The sequence below is a fragment of the Dicentrarchus labrax genome, unplaced genomic scaffold (genome assembly GCF_905237075.1).
Source record: "Dicentrarchus labrax unplaced genomic scaffold, dlabrax2021, whole genome shotgun sequence".
NCBI lineage: Eukaryota > Metazoa > Chordata > Actinopteri > Moronidae > Dicentrarchus > Dicentrarchus labrax.
In genome coordinates, this window is record NW_026136712.1 from 7182507 (window position 1) to 7197914 (window position 15408).

A 15408-nucleotide genomic window follows, 5' to 3' on the forward strand; every position below is an offset into this window, starting at 1 on the left:
TGGGTATCTTGAATTTCAGATGTTTTTAAAGGACATGGTTCAAGATTTTGAAAAAGCACTTGCTGTCTTGCCTAGAATTAGCTACATGGGAAGATTGATACCACTCTTGTCTGTACCCTTAGCTTAGCCTAGCATAAAGACAGGAAACAGGAACAGCCTGCAGCAGCTTATATTTCAGTTTGGGTATAAATGAAACAAACAAGATGTACTGTAAAATGTTAATGTTCTTTGGACAGGGCCAGGCTAGCTGTTTCGAACTGCTTCCAGTCTTTGTGCTAAACTAAGCTAATAGCATGCTGGCTAGCTCTAGCTTCATATTGACTGCGCAGACATTAGAGTGGCGTCAACCGTCTCATCTAACTCTCAGCAGGAAAGCAATTATACTATACAAAAGGATCAATTACTTTGACAAATATTCTTGATGTAACCTCAGTTTGGTTAACCAGCGACTTTCACCTAAAGGCCTTTCTGGATCACACAGTGTGGTGTGGGTGGGTGTGAAATTGTTACTTTGAGCTGAGGATTATGTGTCTGTGGTAAGAGTTGTCTTGTCTTGAAGCTGCTCTACTTTCTGCTCTGTGACTGTGTGTGAGGAAAGATCAGATTAGATTAGACTAAATGACTTGTTAAGATATTTTTGCAGTGTATACACAAACACGGACACCCTTCCTATGGGCTTTAACCACCCATAGGTACCAACTTTACACTCTAAATATGGGTAAGTGGGATAATAAACATACAGTACTGTAAATACAGCAAATTCCAAGGCTGTTATGTTCACTGTATAATGTATACACTGAGGATGCTAGAGAACACACAACCAAAAATCACATCTGTACATCTTGGGATTTACAGCATGAAGAATAATGCAGATAACTAAATAAGAGATGTATAATCACTGTCTTTGTTGCTAAGTGATCATCAGTCTTCCCTCAGATTACCTGTCAATCAAACAGACCGTAGTGGCTTTTCTTGAACCTTTGATTGATACAAGTTTTATAGGAGGAAGATGCAGTATTTCTTTGTCTTTTCAAGGATGGTAGCCAGAAAATAATATATGTTGTATTATTAAATTTGTAGGAATAACTAGGTCTATAGTATTATTATTCAGCAAGAAGCAGGTTCATATTTAAAAAGTTATTATGCCTGTGTTTGTTAATCAGTTTAGATGAAGCTATGGAGCCTGGACCCTGTAAGCTCTTTACTCTCTACCTGTACTCTGTTAGATACAGAGCCAGACTCACTCTTCTCACTCTACTGTATTTAGAGCTGCAAATTGAACATTTTTCGCAAACTGAATAACCTTTGGGTTATCACAGTCACGGATAGAAAGTGGCCAAACAGATTTTGCACAGATATTACATTCACAGTGCGATCCTGGAACAAGTCTGATTTAAGGCAGAATCCAAAGTCTGTACGGCCTGTATCTCACAGAGATTGATCGGCATTGTCTGCTTTCCCTCTGTGTGTGTATACAAGTTTGTTTGGCAAAGACTGGAGGACAGCCCATCTCCCTGCTCCTGCACACACACACACTCAGAGTTAGAGAGAGCGAGGGAAGGACAGAGAGAGAGAGAGCCTTGTTACACTCCTCCTCAGGGATTTGCTTCTCCCCAGGGGAGCTGAGGGAACGGACCTGCTGCCCACGCTGCTGAATGAAAGAAACAGGAAGAAAAGAGAGAATGAATGGACAGAATAAATGAGTGAAGGGCAAGCAGTGGGACTCGTTTGACGGGTTTTGTTTCCGCTGGCATCGAGCATGCCTCACTGGCAGGTTCTGGCCGTCAGTTCTACCTGCGTACTGATCTGCTTCCAAGTGGACTCAGTGGTGACCGAGAAGCCGCTTCATGCTGCAGCTTTAGGCCAGAGCCAGTCCCAGCTCCAGCCTGCGCCGCTCACTCAGACATGGGGCCGGTCTGCTGTAAGCCGGACAGACTGAAGAAACAACATCTCCAAGGTAACGGGAAACAGATGCTGGAGATTTTTAACTAGTGTAGTGGGGCACTTGAGTGGCTTTGAGACAGATGGAGGCTCAGATTTACAGTATGCTTAGAACATCTTATTTATGGCTTCTTCTTTTTTCTTCATAGTATGAAAGATACTCCTGTTCCTGGCTGATAGTGCTAATGCTTTTTTGTAAGATACGTCAGATATTGTGATTACACGTTTAAAGAAAATCTACACATTTTCTATGAATCAACCAGACACAGAGAGACAGCACAGTCACTTTATGTCAGTAACCTACCTACTTCTGCTAAATGTTTGATTGTGAAAGTGGATGAATTGTTCAGTATATGGGTAAATAATTCCTATCTAACAACTTAGTTACATTAAGATTTATTCTTTTTTTTCAAGATGTATCACAACTTAGAAACTTCTTCTTTCGCTTTGATCTTAGTATTTAATTAGCCAGGTAGGAGGTGTCCTTATATGCAAATGTATATTATCCAGTGATTACAAAATAGTTTTAGAAGTATAACAATATTAATATTATTGTTATTAATTATTGTAGGTGCATGACTGACGGGTCAGCTGCAAACAGTTACTGACACAGAATGAGTACAGTGGGGGCTTGTTGTGTCCACAGCAGTGCATGCTGGATAAGGTGTTAGATCTGAGGAGTAAGGCCAGGTGATAATATGCCCTTAGTTGTCGTTTAGAGTGCCTGCACTCACAGGGAAGTTGGATGACCCATGGATCATGGGTGACTCTAGTATGGCCAGTACTGTATTGTCATGGTGTATCATCATTTTTATGATTTCATACTCCTTCTTATTGTTTCTTGCACAGCTTTTGGCACTATAATCACATTACCATCACCACCATCCCATTTAGACAATGCTGTAATTACACTTTGTTCTGAAAAACTTAATAGTGAGTTGTGAGCTGGAGTATCCAACTCTCTCTCTCTCTCTCTCTCTCTCTCTCTCTCTCTCTCTCTCATACATAATACTGATAATAAGCAGCACAGAGGTCGTATAAAGTTAATCCCCAACCCAGTTCATAGTGCCCAATCATCAGTCACATTATTAATAGAGGACCTGGCCTGAGGGACAACACACACCAAACAGTGTATGAACTGTATGACCCTTGCTAGGCCAGGAGAGTTGTAAGAGACACTGTATATTTCCTGGCTGTGCCACCAACATGAATACTAATGCACTTTCATAAAGATGCTAAATGCTAAAGTGTAAGAAAAAAAGAATCTGTCTCATACAACTTCAGCAAGTTCTTAAAGATTGTTTAGACCAACTTTAAAGCAATTGCTCTCTATGCCAAACTATTCCTTTCTGCAAGCTAGCTTAATGCCCAATTTGTTAATGTAAGTTTCCATTTATTATTTTTGAAAAGGTTTTTTCCCTCAGCTAACACATTGCTACCTAGGGGTTCGGCTAATTACGCAGTATCACAGTAACACCTGATACTTTAAGATTTCAGCTTGTTTTCTGTTTTTCAGGAGGGCTGAATTCTCTCTGTGTGTGTTAGCTTGGCGCTGGGGCTGGAGGCGTTGAGTGGCGGCTATCTTTTACCAAATATGAGGAATGAACACACCTCTGTGTAATGAGAAATGAGCCTCGCATCACTCCAAAGTTTGTTAATTCACTGTGCATGTTGTGTGTTTTTAGCTGGCTAGCTATCGTTAGCCATTGCTAAACGTACATTCAGGAAACATCTGATTTTGTTAACGCAGAAGGTACATGAGTGCAGTTAGCGCGTTCACTTCTTTAATGGGCTAATGAATTATTAATAATATTTCAAGAAGCCCAATGCAGGTAATAAGCAAGCATGATATCAAAACTTCCCGGCTGTTGAATGCTAATAATTGTTTCATCATAGTTAAAATAGCAAGGCTGAAATCACATCAGGAAAAAGTGGAGGCAACAATGGCTGACCTTGTTCATATTCAGAGGCGCATTAGATCACACTGTCTCTCATTCTGAGTACGGGTATATCTCTCTCCACAGTCGGAGAAACTCGCACCGGGACATCCAAAAGGATATCAGCGCTATAGAAAATGACTGGTTCTCTTATCTCCCTTTCAACAGCGTCTGCGAGCGGTCTGACATTTGAGAACTTAAGTTAAAGCTTCAGTTCTTAAATGTCAGACACTCAAAAGGCATACACTTTACGCGCACACGCTGTAAACATTCAACTGTCTTACAGACTCAAATGTCAACCTCTGCCTGATGATCGCCAAATGGAAATCAAATCGCTCTCTTAGACTTTGAGAGGAAAACTCAGTTTAACGTGTGTCTCTGTAAACCATGCAGTCAGTGTTATCCTAATTGGCTCCAAAAGGGATCTTTGTACTCTTCATCTATTCAGGCTCGGATGTTCCAATACTCTCGGTGTCTGTCGGCTATGTTGGGATTGATTTAAAGTGGTTGTGTGTGTGTTTGTGAGTGTGTGCGTCTTATCAGGGCATGATTCATTGAAGAGGAAGTATTGGATGCGGCAAGGCTCCTTAATGTCTACGTCTCCTCTCTATATTTTTAATCACAATTTTAATTGGCCTCATTTTCCCAGGGCAAATTGAAGCACTCGCTTATTATTATTATATTGCTCATTATTATTCATACGCACACTGTATATTTGCATTAATGAGGGCAAAATATGAAATAATGCTAAGTCCTCAGCTCACTATTTTCAAGACGCTGGAGCACGTCTGAAGACTGACCACAGTGTGTTGTTCATCATGACAGTGTGAGTTTGCAGAGCTGGGTGACAATGGCACTTTGCTTTATGGCACCACTGTTTATATTTGGATTCCCTTCTCACAGCTAAATGACTGTGACAACAATGACTGTGACTGTGGCAACAACACCATCCATCACTAATGGCTCAGACAAACGGGAAACAGATGACACATTCCCCGGATTATTTAAATGTGGAGCAGAAGAAAACAGTACATGCACAAAGATAATAACGTATCATTGCAGTCTGTGGTGTTAATGTGGTTTTTATACACCAGCTGATCATGTTTCACACTCTTCTGCAAAATATGTCCAGCATATCTCGACCTAACATCACTCATTATGCTTCATAATTCTAGTGTCGCTGAAATATTTTGCTTCATATGTCGACACGCAGCTGTGAGCAATTCACACCTCACTATTTTTTTTATTAAGTTAAAGAAATGTAGAACATGAGGCTTTTTCTACTTCTGCACTCACTAAAAGCTGCTGTGGCTCACAGTGCCAGCCAGTTAAATGCCTTAAATGAAATGTGAACTGGTTCCATTATTACAGGACAGAAGTACAAGTACAGAGAAGGAATAACAGGACAATTGTGACATCTAGTGGTGAGAAACCTTTATAGCACATTGGTTTTAACCTGGCGCCGACCCCAGACATAACTAACTGTGTGGGTAATTGATTTTTTTCTTAAAATTATTTATAATACATTCATAAAAAAGGAATTCAGCATTAATTTATCAACATTGTTGGAGGACTTGTACACCTGTTTGATATTTGATATATCCTGGGGGAAAAAACCCAAAACTTACAGATGGTTTTTTTGATGTTTTTATGATAGAGACAGCTGAAAACAGACAGGAAAGGGGGGCAGAGAGAGGGGATGACACACAGCAAAGGGCTGTAGGTCAGATTCGAACCCTGGCCCACTGCAGCAAGGACTCAGCCTCGGTACATGGGACGCCAGCTCTACCCACTGAGCTAACTGGGCGCCCAAAACTTACAGATGTTTATCATTATGTTGCACACTTAACAGATGCCATAAACAATAATAGCTGTCTTACCCTGAAATGTACACACAAAAGCATCCATGCCCGCTAAAATCACAGGCTCATAATTTTGGGATACTGTCTTTGTTATCTTAGTTCTGGGTTCATGTTTAATATGTCTCAAGCTGAAAATCAAGCTCTCACAAACTGAGAGACTATAGTGTGTTTTTATAGTGTGTTTTACTCTTTTCTACTGTCTTTTTGTGAAAAATACCTGCTGACTCAAGGCCTGTGTGCATCAGCCTGCACAGTCCAGTTTAATATTTTCATGCTGGCTCAAACACAAATTAGCTGCCACTGTGGAAACCTAGAATATGCAAATACTCCACCCTTCCAATGAGGTGAAAGCCTAAAGGAAACATAATCAATATAGCAACCTGACGCTGAAGCTTGTATAGTCTAGTAAAAAACTAAAGAATTGGGGGAATGGTTTCAAGAGATGGTTGGGACAAGATCTATGGAAAAAAAAGTACAATATATGTCTATTAATCAAGATGCCACTGGATTCTATGATGCCAATGTTCTCAATATTGTCAATTTCTGCTGTACTCACCCCTACTTTTTGTCTCCTTCTCCCCCCTACAGGTGGAACAGGAGAGAAGGACCGGGCACCGATCAGCCATGAATCCTTTCTGCTCATGGCAAACTCCCAGACAGACATGGATGACTGGGTCAAGGCCATACGGCGGGTCATCTGGGCGCCGTTTGGAGGAGGTAACGGCAGACTTTCAAACAGAAACACAGGAAACATTGTCACTTTTAAAAACACAGACAGATTTTCCCCCTTGACCACGTTTGACCTTATAGGAATGTGCGACGATTAAAATTCCAGTTCTTTCTAATGCAATGCTTTGGGCCGTACCAAGTAACAACATAGAAGTTCTGTCCATCACTATGGTTGAAAACACAGCAAGCAGCAGTTCTAACAATGTTTTATTCAGATTTCTCTGCCAATAATCATTATAAGGACTGAGGCCATTCATCCCAAACACTAGTCCAAACCAGGAAGTCCTCATTTCCTTTCTACCCTGTAGGCTCCAGAGATCTCGCAACAGTTCTCGAAACTAAATATTGCTGCTGACATTGGAAAAGACCACACTCCAGCTCTATATCATACTGTGTGAGTTACAAACTTGAGCCCAGTCATGAAAAGTATCACTGCTGTGTCTCATTTCTTTAGCCTGCAGTTAATTCTCACCCTGGTGTCTCTATTCCTGGTGCACACCTACTCTACCTGACTGGGGAAATGTGATCAGATTGGCATTCAAAAATAGGAGGACATGGTGCTTCTATAAGGTTTCTTACTGTGCTGTGTAATAAACTACAAGGATCAGCATAAAGGTACTGGATGCCATTTAGTCTCTTTTACTCCTAAGAGATCTGTTTTTCCTGTCCATGCAGCAGTGAGCCTGTGGTTAATTCTCACCCTGTCTGCTCTGGTCTGCCCGTCTAACTAGTGTACTTGACAGGAGGCCAGAAATATAAGCAGGCCTGTCTGGGTGTGAACTGGGACATAAGGAGCAGCTGAACAGCCTGGTGTTGGGTTACAAAGGACTGTTATATTAATAGGGGGATAAATGTACAGCAATGATACAGTGTATGACAACACTGCTCTCACTTTAAACTCATTTTTAATCAGCCAGGTATGAGCTCTGCTGTCAGAGGGGGAACGAGGGTACCAATTACTAGAGCTACTAACTAACGATTATTGGTAGTTCATCGTTAGTTTTAATCAATAAATGGTCCAAATTGCTTATTATATCTGACAATTACATAAAAGGCAGTAAATTCAACTGATTTTTGTGTGATCAACTAATCGATTTAGTAGAGAAACAGAATTCCAAGATGACAGCTGATCCCTCAATAGACAGGGATGAAATGCCAAGTCCACGTGTGTAATACTTACTTAATATGTTTTGTATTAAAGCTGAATCAAATGACCGTTATACTGCTGAACCCAATAATTGTCATCCAACTGTAGTGGTACTTGGATTTTAACTCCTTTTTAACTAACTGTTTTGGTATCATTACCATTACATTCACAGAGCTAAGTACCCAGCTGTCTTTCAAAAACATAGAAGGTTGCTTGACGATGCTTACTGCTGTTCGGAAGGCATTTCCTAAATTCTCAAAGACTCTTCTGACTATTTCGAAGAAAAAATATTCTGTCCTCTGCAAGATTAAAAAAAGATTTTTAACCCGTTTCCCAAGTTGCAACTATTTCCTGATCCAAACAAAGATGGCATGTTTGTATGACATGGACCAAAGTTGAAATTGTTATATTTTTCTATACTTTCATATTTTATCAAACACATATTTCATACAGACATGGAAAAAAAAAAAGGTTACCAATGACAAAATTTGGTTAATATTTTAACTGTAAATACTGGACAGTGTCATGACACTATATTCTTATTTTAAAACAGGGTTTGCTTAAAATCTAAAAAATAAAAAAAACAATGAACGAAGAAATAAACAACAATAACGAAAAAACTAAAGTGAGCTTATCTGTATATCTCTCTGCTAATTTGGAGGGGGGGTGGGGGACACGGCCGTGTGGTGCTCATAAAGTCTAGCTACACCCCTGTTCACAGACTCATACAGGTTAACGGTACAGTGTTATCCGCTCGCTGTACCTCATGCTGCCTGTGTCATGTGTCCCGCCTCCCTCTCAGATTCACAGGGTGACGGGGGTGGGTTTGTCGGGGGGCTGTCTCTCGGTTCTCGGTCCAGAATAGATCTGTCGCCAACTTACAGACCCGTCGTTAACCGCAGCACCGCGGTCACAGCACACTGACCCCCGTCAGCTGCCGTTTGTCTGAACCTCCGGCAGTTTCTCCAACGTTATACTGAGTGTGTGAATACACGATTAATCTACAGCGGAGTCAAATGCCTGAACCGGAATGGACGAACCTGGTGAAATGTGGGTTTGGGATGTATGAGAAACGCTCCTGTTCAGAGATTTACTACGATTACTGCTGCAGCCTATCAGCAGGTAACAGTCAACAGTCATTCATTAACCAATTAACCTCCGTAAACCGTTACATCATTTTTCCATACTAAAACTACTGTTTTACACCAGCAGGCAGTTCTGATTCAGTCACAGGTTTTCATGGTGTGATAATCTCCTCACCCCCTGAGGTTAGAGACATACATAATGTAACTGCAAAGATGTTTGTGGACTAAGTTACATCTAACAACAATAATAATAATATAATAAACTTTATTTCTGTAGCGCCTCTCAACCAACCAGAGTTACAAGGTGCTTTACAAAATACAATACCATACAATACAATCTGTGCAAAGATAAAACACAAAAATGGTGATGTTGTTGATGTTGTGACTGGGGGAAAATGGCACAGTACAGTAGGCTGTGTCACACTCAAGATTCAAGTTAACTAAAAGTTAAATAAACTATTAAAATGTTACCTCTAATGGCGACACTTCTTGCCATTATTGTTTGCTGGTAAAGTAAAGCCATCATTTTATATTTAGTGAAATTGGCTCAAATGTGCTATATACATTATATATACATGTTATACATATACAAAATGTCTAAAATATCATTTTAAGATACCTCTATTTGTTCCAGCAGCCCAGTATAACCCAGTGTATGTATGAATGAATTATCTGATAGACTAATAAGAGTGCAGGCAAGTAAGTATGTCTCCTCCATCTGTCCCCAGGGATATTTGGTCAGCGTTTAGAGGACACAGTGCAGTATGAGAAGAAGTTTGGACCCCGGCTGGCCCCACTGCTGGTGGAGCAGTGTGTTGACTTCATCAGAGAGAGGGGTTTGGACGAGGAGGGTCTTTTTCGGATGCCAGGACAGGCCAACCTTGTCAAAGAGCTGCAAGAGTCCTTCGACTGCGGCGACAAGCCTCTGTTTGACAGGTAGATGGAGGGGGGCGTTAGTAGAGTACGTCAGCTTTTCGAGAATTAAATGATAGAACATCCAGTTGACACCATTTTTCCTCTACTCCCTTGCAGTAATACAGACGTCCACACGGTGGCATCCTTGCTAAAGCTGTACCTGCGAGAGCTGCCTGAACCAGTCATTCCCTTCTCCAAATATGAAGACTTTCTAAACTGTGCACAGCTTTTGGCCAAAGATGAAGAGGAGGTATGTGCAGTATACCCTTTGTGTGTGTTCATATGCATGTGTGTGTGTGTCTAACAGTTGTTCAATCTGTCCTTTACCAGGGGGTCCAGGAGCTTGGAAGACAAGTTAGCACTCTACCTCTACCTAACTACAATCTCCTCAAGTACATATGCAAGTAAGTCCACTGCCATTTGTTTCCTCGTGGTATTTTATGTCATAATGTCATCAGTTTTTGTTTTTGTGTTTTTCCACTTTAGTTTTCCACTTTGTTATCTCTCCTCAGATTCCTTGATGAGGTCCAGTCCCACTGTAGTGAGAACAAGATGAGTGTCCAGAACCTCGCCACAGTATTTGGACCAAACATCCTTCGACCCAAGATGGAGGACCCAGTCACTATCATGGAAGGTATGGACGATGTGACGTAATGATTCATGGTAAAAGTCACTGCAAATTCCACACCGCAATGTTATTTCAACATCACATTATGCCTTGTAGTATTAGCAGTATACACATTAAACTTACTGAAAAGGATAAAAACGGAAATATTTCTACTGTACATTATTGATATCCTGCCTGACTGTGATCCATAGGCACCTCTCTGGTCCAGCACCTGATGACAATCCTCATTAGGGAACACATCCGTTTGTACTCAGGGAGGGACCAGGAGGGACCTATCGTACCCCAAACAGAGCTCCCTGTCCAGGGGCATCAGCTCCAGCATCGCAGCCTGGGAGCCTGGATCTCAGAGGAAGACCTCCAGAGCTGCCCAGTCTCCAACCCCGACCAAGAACTGCACAGCAGTGCCTCATCTCTGGATGCCAAACTGTGTGCAGCTGTCACTCCCACCCAGACCCCAAACCTGAACCCTGGACCAAAACTGGGGTCTCCATCAGGGAAAGGAGAGACGTTGGTCAGCCCGAGTAAACAGGCCAAGACCATACCTTCGTGGAAATACTCTTTCAAAAGCTCCTCGGCGCCTCGTTCCCAGACGCAAGCCAAGCAAAGCAGCAGCGGTAGTTCTGTGGCTGATGTCACTAGTGTATCTTCCTCCGGTGGGGGAGGAGGTGGAGGCGGAAGTGGAGGTGGAGGTAACTGGCTCATGAATGGTCTGTCCTCCTTGAGGGGACACCGGCGTACGTCATCAGGCGAGCGGTCTGCCCGTGATCGCGACTCCACCGGCTCCTCGCAGAGACTGTCCACCTACGACAACGTCACCTCTTCCTCCAGCATGGGGAGCGTTCCAAGTGTGGCCAGCACACCTTGGTCCACTTCCTCCTGCGAAATTTCCGTCCCTGACTCGGGAAGTGAGCCCTCAGCGAACCAGAACTGTGGAGTAGGGGTTGAGAGTGGGGAGAAAGGGGAGTGGATGGAGAGCCAGAGGGACATTGACAGAGGAAGGGATGGAGGGATGACGACAGACCCGAGCTCTGAGCAGGACAGTTGCGAGGCCATGGAGCTGTGCAGCAGCAGCGCAGCCTGCAGTGAGAATGGAAACATGGCTGTGGCAGCCGGGGTGCCGTCCATTATCATGTCCGAGGATGGAGATGGGACAAATCTAACACTGAGTGGTCTGGTGGAAGGACTGAAGGACGAGTTGAGGAAGCAGAAGACTTCATACGAGACCAGGATCCAAAAGTAAGTTTGTGTTCTGAGGGGTTTCTAAACTTTGTCATATGTGTGTAGATTTTCTTTTGGTGCTCATGGTCTAGTAGTAAAATTAAACTTTATCAATAGACTTCTGTACGAGGAATAGCTCTTTGTTTGCTCAGATATCCACCCTTTGTTAATGTACAAACCTCAGAATAATAAAGAGATTTTGTCAGTTTTTTTCTTTTTATATTTTGTGTGAACCAGCTGTTTGCATTTCTAAACCACCCCACCAAAACATTTCATGATGTAACCAAATGTTAAAGGTGAACGTCAATGACCTTTGCTTTCTGTCTGTGTTGTGCTGCCTCCACCCAGGCTGGAGGAGTCCAGTGCTGCTCTGTGTGCACAGATGGAACGTCTGGAACAAGAGATGGAGCAGGAAAGGAAGAAGCAACGAATGCTGGAGATCAAACTACGAAACTCAGAGCGGGCACGGGAGGATGCGGAGAACCGCAACCGGCTCCTGGAGAAAGAAATGGAGGATTTCTTTTCCACACTGGGAGATCTGGCCCTGGGTGCAAGGACTAGTGACATTTGATACAGCACTCATCTGTCTGTGGCCAAAACTGTCAGGGTTTGTATTTTGGGGTAGGGTGTTACAAGGGCTCATGTCCTCGTTGGTGCATCAGGGCGTTCCTTCAAAAAAAGAGTAAAACAAAAAAATAAGAGAACCGGCCATATTTGTGTACATTCGGGACGAAGGAAAATGAAATATGAGGAAGAATATTCTGAAGGATGAAAATATCAAATGGGGACAGACTGTGTCTCCGTCTACATTGAGCACTGAGCGGTTTTGACTTTCTTACGCATGCTTGAAATGGAACGTTACGATAAGATGGTGCTCTTGTGATTACACTCCTTGATGAGTCCAGGGTTTGTCTTGGGAAGGCAGTACTTTAACAGTTCAGGTGCCAGTATGTGACTGGTGGAACCTGATTCTCTGGCGTTCTCTATACTGGAGAGCGCTGACTTCTTCAACCACTATGTCAAAAGGATATTCAAGAATGGATTTCTTGCTGAAGCGGAAAGATTCGTTGGAGACATTAACGTTGAATGCAGACAGCTGACTGATATTCTCTCTATCTGATCTTTATCTTTAAGGAATAATGCTACATTTTTGGAAATACACTTATTTGATTTCTTTCCAAGAGTTAGATGACAAGTTTGATGTCACTCTGATGTCTGTAGGACATGAAGAAACGGGAAGATGCCGGTTAGTCTTTACATACTTAACATAAAGACAAAAAACGGGGGAAAGAGCTAGCATAGTTCTGTCCAAAATTAAAAATAAATCTCCTTATCAACACCTCTAAACCTAACTAATGCTAAATCTTGTTTGTGTAATTCTTATAAAAACAAATTGGAAAATCAACAAGCGAGTCTAAGCTAACCGGCTCCTGGCTCTAGCTCTTTATTTAGCAGGGCAGCACTAGGCTAACTCTTCCCACTGTTTCCTGTCTTTATGTTAAGCTAGGCTAACTGGCAGCTTCCTGTAGCTTTATATTTATCCGACATGAGAGTGGTGTCAATCTTCTCATCTAACTCTCAGGAAGAAAGCTAAAAACTATTTCCCAAAATGTCCAAATGTTCCTTTAACTGTAGGGCCAGTTCAATGAAATTAAACCAAACATATTTCCTCACTTGCCTGTAGTGGTAGCTAGCTATGCAAAGGCCAGGTTTTGAAGTTGCAAAGGAGTTCTGTAAATTATGCAGAGCAAGGTTTACTCTCTGAATAAAGTAAGTTTTTTTAAAATGTAGTTTTTAATGCTGTGAGCAATAGAAACAAAATTCATATCAGTTTGAAGGGCCAAAATCTCATAGACGGATATCTCAAAACCTGTGCAAATGAAACCAAAATGATTTGCATGTTAGACACCACTAGGGGGAGCTGAGAAAACACGTTTTTTATAATCTGATTGAACTGACCTTAAACTGTACAGTGGTAGCTTTAGCAGATGGTCCTCTAACTTGCATTTATCATCCTCTGTACTGCAGACATTTCTTTCTGGATATTTTACTGTAGAATCAAATTTGTAACACAAAAGCCGGTTTAGAAAACTAGATTTTCCAGTGATAGGTGGAACCTCTGCAGTAGCTGCCTCTGTACTTTCTTTGTCCTCAGGCCCTTCCAGTGCCTCTCACCATCTACATGGTTTCCATTTGATGGCAAAGCCTCAGTCTTCGGTTCAATCCGATCCTCACAGATGTCAGTATACCTTTAATGTACAGATACTTCAACAGGGACAATGAAAACAATAATTCAAGCATTTTCAATTTAGCGCATGCTGCCTTGGACACAGACCACATGGCTCAGTAGGTGAAGGCCATTTACAGTAAATACCAAAGCTGGACCGCCTCAGCTGTTCGCTCACTAAAGATCAGAATGGCCTGCCTGGAAGCCATGTTGATTTTGGCACATGAAGCTGAACACTGCCCTCAAAGAAACAATGGAATTTCCTGGTTGTGCCTTCAGGGAAGTGCTTTTGAATAGGAAAAATTTAGTGTTGCTTGCTTGTCCAGAGATGTAGTGCATATATTCGTGCATAGTACACACAGTGGCTGCAATGTATGTTTGTTTGTTTTTTGTTTTTTTATGGCAACAAACTGCTGAAGATGAGTAACTTGATCTCCCTAGAAGGTGCCAATTCTTGTGTAAGTGAATTGTGAACTGAATGGAAGTTTTGAATTAAGAATGTATCCTTGTAGTGAATGTAATGTGTAGTTGATGAAACCAGCCCGATGAAAAAACGACTACCAGAGGGGGGAAAAAAAAATCACTGATGATGTTCAGATCATCCAGTTCTGCAAGTCATTATCCTTACTTTGACTCCTGGTAATGCTGGACATGTGCTGTATTATGGGATGCAGACTTACATCACATCAGGAAGCTGTGATGTGCTTTATTGATCTGGTTCATTGAATTGTTAACACTAAATTTTATGTTTCCAAAATGAAGAGTTGCAGATGTCTCCTTTGTGAGAATTGCATGTGGTTACATTGTTGAATTTTATTTTTTTTTTTTTTCATCTTATCACCAATCAGAAGAAAGTCCATAAGTGGTTTAAATGACACTTGTTTCTTGAAGGGCCCGACAAACAGTATAATTACATGTGAATGTGCGCTTTGGGTTAGACAATGTGACTGTATTTTTCCTTTTTATATTTTATAAAGACAACATAAAGCCAATGTTATTACACACTCTTTAATTGCACAGGTTTACAAGGTAATTGTCCTTTAAAGCTTTTTTGACTTTACTCGTGAACTACCACTATCACAGTTAAATCTATTGCAGGTTCTTTGATTCCAACAGACACATTTATTTCCTTTTATGTGTGTCATGACTAAGGCTAAATGTTTCTTATTGCTCTGCTGATCATCTATGGTGCTTATTTATTATGGATTTCCACTAATGTAAATGAATGGACATGTATGGGAATAAAGGTGATAATCTGTGAGACATTAGTGATGAGTTCTTGGAGTAAGTAAATCTGATCCAAAGACACTGCCAATACAGCCCAAAATACCTCACAATACATTGTTAAATGGTTAGTGGTTTCATCTGGAAATGTGTACATTTGTATTTACCAAGTTATTTGCATTCAGGCCACCCGGCCACCAGTTTCCCTGCCTTGTCTCTGGCACTCAGCCCCCAAACACATTTGTTCTTTCTGAAGGCATAAATAATTAAAACCAGGTCATAAATATACCATTACATTTTTTTAAGAAAGACTGAGTGATTTCTTGATACAGCTGGGCACTGTTGGTTTTACTAAAGGTTACTCCAACAGGAGTAAATGCTTGTGTTAGGGACTATTTTCAGCTGCGGACTATTATACATTTGGTGCTAAACTACAATGCACATGCACAATTGTAATTAAGGAACATGTAACAAGTACAATATGTCCCATGTTTT

The 15408-nt window shown here is 41.5% G+C and overlaps 1 protein-coding gene across 4 annotated transcripts in view; it reads left to right on the plus strand.

Moving 5' to 3' along the window:
- The window catches only part of si:dkey-191m6.4 (rho GTPase-activating protein 22), a 32845-nt gene extending 17895 nt beyond the window's left edge, over positions 1-14950 (plus strand). For 2 of the 4 annotated variants that reach the window (XM_051418303.1, XM_051418302.1), the window contains exons 4-10: positions 6329-6457; positions 9430-9637; positions 9734-9866; positions 9947-10020; positions 10129-10250; positions 10436-11480; positions 11811-14950. In XM_051418303.1, coding sequence (XP_051274263.1) covers positions 6329-6457; positions 9430-9637; positions 9734-9866; positions 9947-10020; positions 10129-10250; positions 10436-11480; positions 11811-12033 — 1934 coding nt within the window. In that variant the 3' untranslated portion in view covers positions 12034-14950. Of the gene's footprint in view, positions 1-1575; positions 1958-6328; positions 6458-8433; positions 8739-9429; positions 9638-9733; positions 9867-9946; positions 10021-10128; positions 10251-10435; positions 11481-11810 lie in introns of those variants that run through there. The other 2 variants (XM_051418304.1, XM_051418305.1) reach the window with 2 other exon arrangements.
- Positions 14951-15408: the final 458 nt, after the last annotated feature.